The sequence below is a fragment of the Chelonoidis abingdonii genome, chromosome 7 (assembly GCF_003597395.2).
Source record: "Chelonoidis abingdonii isolate Lonesome George chromosome 7, CheloAbing_2.0, whole genome shotgun sequence".
NCBI classification, from domain to species: Eukaryota; Metazoa; Chordata; order Testudines; family Testudinidae; genus Chelonoidis; species Chelonoidis abingdonii.
In genome coordinates, this window is record NC_133775.1 from 11,454,612 (window position 1) to 11,459,254 (window position 4,643).

The 4,643-nt window shown below is 38.3% G+C and overlaps 1 protein-coding gene across 1 annotated transcript in view; it reads left to right on the forward strand.

Annotated features, from left to right (window-relative positions):
* The window catches only part of PRPF38A (pre-mRNA processing factor 38A), a 7,603-nt gene extending 2,960 nt beyond the window's left edge, over positions 1–4,643 (forward strand). The window contains exons 2-10 of the mRNA XM_032768421.2: positions 198–357; positions 1,212–1,333; positions 2,054–2,139; positions 2,300–2,410; positions 2,970–3,082; positions 3,251–3,277; positions 3,356–3,453; positions 3,831–3,879; positions 4,225–4,643. Coding sequence (XP_032624312.1) covers positions 198–357; positions 1,212–1,333; positions 2,054–2,139; positions 2,300–2,410; positions 2,970–3,082; positions 3,251–3,277; positions 3,356–3,453; positions 3,831–3,879; positions 4,225–4,267 — 809 coding nt within the window. The 3' untranslated portion in view covers positions 4,268–4,643. The remainder of the gene's footprint in view (positions 1–197; positions 358–1,211; positions 1,334–2,053; positions 2,140–2,299; positions 2,411–2,969; positions 3,083–3,250; positions 3,278–3,355; positions 3,454–3,830; positions 3,880–4,224) is intronic.

Here is a 4,643-nt window from a genome sequence, read left to right on the forward strand (position 1 = left end):
TAGAGTGAATAAATGAAGACTCAGCACACCATTTCTGAAAGGTTGCCGACCCCTGATCTATGCTCTGCCTCAATCCCCCCTAGTGCCACAGATGTGGTGATAATATTAATTAAGAGCTGACAATGTGCTTAGCTCTAGTTTAAAGCCTGTAAGCTTTTGATGGTTCAACTGTTTCCTTTCATAACCCCCTGCTCTAGCTGAGCTGGTGGTGGATAAAGCCATGGAGCTGAGATATGTTGGTGGCGTGTACGGTGGAAACATCAAGCCTACACCATTCCTCTGCTTGACCCTGAAAATGCTGCAGATCCAGCCTGAAAAGGACATTATTGTTGAGTTTATAAAGAAAGAGGATTTCAAGTAAGCAAATCTTGTTTTTCCTTTAGATGTCATATCATAGACACAGAAACTCAAACAAACAGAAAAGAATGGGTAATATAGATAAAGTGGCCGGGAGTTCCAAGCTTGGCTGCAGTAGGGAGCCAGTTCATAGTCTTTCTCCCATGCACTGTTCATTGTAGAGTCCTCAACAAATCATGCATTTCTCCATGCCTGCTCTCAAAAAATGTGCTCCATACCATGCAAGTTTCCCTGTCACAACTACTCATCTCGGTATCAAATCCTTTCTAACATTACACTCACTTGAATCAGGTGAATATGATCACCTTAAACACATGTAGCTTAGTGATATTCAGACCTCAGTGTTTCAGGAGCCAAATTAGTGATTAGCATTACCCAAAGGAGCCACAGTAGTGTGAATTCATTTTCATTTACTACAGTATATATAGTCATATTTAAACAATATGACAGGAAATATTTAATGTATATATGCTCGCAGTAAAATGCCTGACCCAAGTATTATCATCAACTAGAATTGGTTAATATAGTGAAAACATCCTGATTGATTAATAATTAAATCAATTTTAATATCATGTGCTGCAAAGAGCCATGGGAGACACATTGAAGACTCAATCTGAGTGATACTGGTTTAGCATTTTCTTCAGCTGTGAGACTGATAATGCAGTCCCTGCACGTGCAAAATCCACATAGGGGCTTGCAGGATTGGATATGAAATGAGAAAAATTGAGCAGTCTCCCATATTGTGTTTATTGTACTAAATCAGTCTTCCTCTGAGAGAGACTTAGAGTTTTAAATTATTTATCTATGCAGAATGGTCAGATTTGTAAACTACTATGTGACATTTTGTGTTCCAGATATGTCAGAATGCTTGGAGCATTGTATATGAGATTGACAGGCACTGCCATTGACTGCTACAAGTACCTTGAACCACTGTACAATGACTACCGAAAAATAAAAAGTCAAAACAGAAATGGGGGTATGTAACCAGTGTTAAAAGGCAGTCCATGCTGCAGTACCTATCAGGAATCTAGAAGTCTGCAGTGCTAACTGTATACTTTATCAATATAGGCTAAAGTATGTGGGGGAAGAGTATCTATTTGCTATATTGCTTTTGTATTATTCACTGATCGCTGCTGTTCATTCACTGATCTTGGACCTGCTACATTGCCTAGGCAGTATTAAATCAGCTGCCTTGATTCTGTGTACTTATCTTCAACTTGTTTGTTTACAACAGTGGAATTGATTTTTCAGTAGGCAAAGGAAGAGAGAGAGCTAGCTCAGTGGTTTGAGCATTGGGCTGGCTAAACCCAGGGTTGGGAGTTCAATCCTTGATGAGGCCACTTAGGGATCTGGGGCAAAATCAGTAGTTGGTTCTGCTAGTGAAGGCAGGAGGCTGGACTCAATGACCCTTCAGGGTCCTTTCCAGTTCTATGAGATAGGTGTGTGTGTGTGTGTAATTAATAAAAAAAAAAATAGAGAGAGAGGTATGATCAGAGCACAGAATTGGACCTCAGGAACTTTTGAATTTTAGCTCTGCCATGATCTCATCTATAAAATAGTTTTAATAATCTTCCCAGCACCTGGGACTTTGAGGATTAGTTTTATACAGCACTTTGCATGGAATGACTCACAATTGTTAAATATTAGTAACTAGGGTAAATGTGACTGATCTAAATACTAATTATTTTTCTTCCAGAATTTGAGCTGATGCATGTCGATGAGTTTATTGATGAACTCCTCCACAGTGAACGTGTATGTGATATCATTTTGCCTCGATTGCAGGTATGTAGGCTGCTAATCAATGCCTTGTTAATGATACCACATTAGGGGCTTTCTAAATTACCAGCTTAAGGGCTTGTCAAGTGCAAAGTCAGTCTGATTTTTGATGCACTGTATATTCATATTTGGATTATATAAGGTGAAAAGTTGGTGTTTCTCTTAGAAACGTTATGTTCTGGAAGAAGCTGAACAACTGGAGACTCGGGTTAGTGCTTTAGAAGAAGATATGGATGATGTAGAGTCCAGTGAGGAGGAGGAGGAGGAAGATGAGAAGGTTTGTGAATTATCCCACGGTTTGTATTATTTTAGAGAGATTTATTTTTGATACTGAAATCTTATGCAGTAAAGTTCTCTCAGATGATTCTAACTGATGTGGGGAGGCCTGACCTTTACCTATAGCCCTCACATGAAGAAGAAATCTTCATGTACTATGCCAATGGAAATTTTCTTGGTCATATAATAGCAGCAAAATACTCTGTTCTTCAGGATTATTCTTTGCTGAACTCTATTAACTTGAATCTACTCTTTCCTATTTAAATGGATTCCTATTAAAAATTATCAGCTTATGATGGTAATCAGATTTTTTTTAGTTTGTCTATTTTTTTTAAATATTTTTTTGGAGGGTAAGGGAGGAGCAAGAGATGAGTTGCCTTAATTTCAGTGTATTTGTATACCACACAACCATCAAAGCCAGGCAGTTTCATTTTATTTAAAGTACTTAGTTTGAGTAGAAGTTACTGATCTTTTGAATGGTTGTGTGGGCATCCTGGTTCATAACTAATATGAAGGTCAGGGGAGTCTTACAAAATTGTATATTTTTGCAATGCTTTCAGCTGGAGAGGGCACCTTCCCCTGATCATCGCAGAAGAGGCTACAGAGACCTAGATAAACCCCGCAGATCTCCAGCTCTGCGATATAGGAGGAGTCGAAGCAGGTCTCCAAGAAGGTGATGTATTTAAAAGATCATCTTTTGTTATAAACACAGTTTCACCCAAAATAATATTTATCTGGTGATGTTTGCAAAGTATTAAAATTAATGTTAGTTAGTTGTGTGAATGCTTCACCAAAGTTCTAAAATATCCCTCCACTCTATTTTTTCTTTTTTAATTCACAGGCGAAGCAGATCTCCAAAGAGGAGAAGGTAGGAGAGTTATTGTTTTAAAACTGCATTATAAAAATTATTTAAAATTCAGTTGTCTAACAGTCTTCTTCCTACTAGCCCCTCACCACGTCGGGAGAGACATCGCAGCAAAAGCCCAAGGCGACACCGAAGCAGGTCCAGGGAGAGGCGCCACAGATCAAGATCTAAATCTCCAGGTACTCTAGTGCTTCTTATTGGTGACTTATGGCAAGGGTGTCAGCAATGCACCTAGTGGTGGAAAAATCTAGTTCCTGCTGTCAGTTACTATATATGTTTAGCTTATAAAATGGCTAAAGTTATATAGTTACATTTTGAAAACTGGTTTAATATGTGAGACTGGAATATACATTTATTTTTCAAATATCTCTACAATAACTCAGTATTTATGAAGAAATTTTAGTTAACTGCCTACTGAGGACAAGTGTTCAGCTGTTCTTTGACATTCCATAAAGAGCATTGACACAGTCTGCCTTAATGGAAGTGGAGAATAATCACATGAGATGGTTCTGCTCACGATTACCACACAAAAGTAATTTACCTTTTATCTCAACAGGGCATCATCGTAGCCACCGACACAGAAGCCATTCTAAGTCACCTGAAAGGTATAGGCCAGCTGTCTTATTTCTTAAAGATGTCCGTTCGTGTTGAAAGTGTCCCTGCAAACAAATATAGGGGCTTCTTTCTTTACAATGGACCTGAATTTTGAGATTTTTCACACCACTTTGGAGGGAACTGACTTTTGATACCACCTTTTTCCTATCATTGGTCTTTTAAAGCCGAGACCGCTTGTGGGGCAGCTTTCTATATTAAGCATGGAGTGATGCATCCTCACTGCCAGCACTGGAATTTCTGTAATGTTGTTTGTCCTCCATAAAGCAATGTACAATTTCCATTGTCTCAGATTATCTTGACCAGCATAATGACAAGGAATTTTGTTGCTGTTTCAGATCTAAGAAAAGCCATAAGAAGAGCCGGCGAGGGAATGAATAATGGACTAAATCCACTAGGCGGTTTAGGGTCTTTGAACCATAATCTGTTTGTAGATAGCGACCTATTTACATTATGGAACAGCAGGATATGTGCTGGCTGCTTTGGCAGTCAGATTTTTTTTAAATCCTCCTTCTCCCCCCCTCCTTGTACAAGAAAGCTGTTTTTGGTTGTTGTTTTTTTTTGTAAGTAAGGCAGAGAAACTTTTAATGTACACTATCTTCCTAATAGAAAGGATTTCTTAGAAGGAGGATGGTTGCTGGTTTTTAAATGGCTTTCTTGAAAGCCAGTGTAAAATAACATAAGAGCAAGATTGAGTTGTTTAAAATACTTTGTACAATTTTTTTAAATTGTTATTAAATGCTCTTGTTCCTAACCA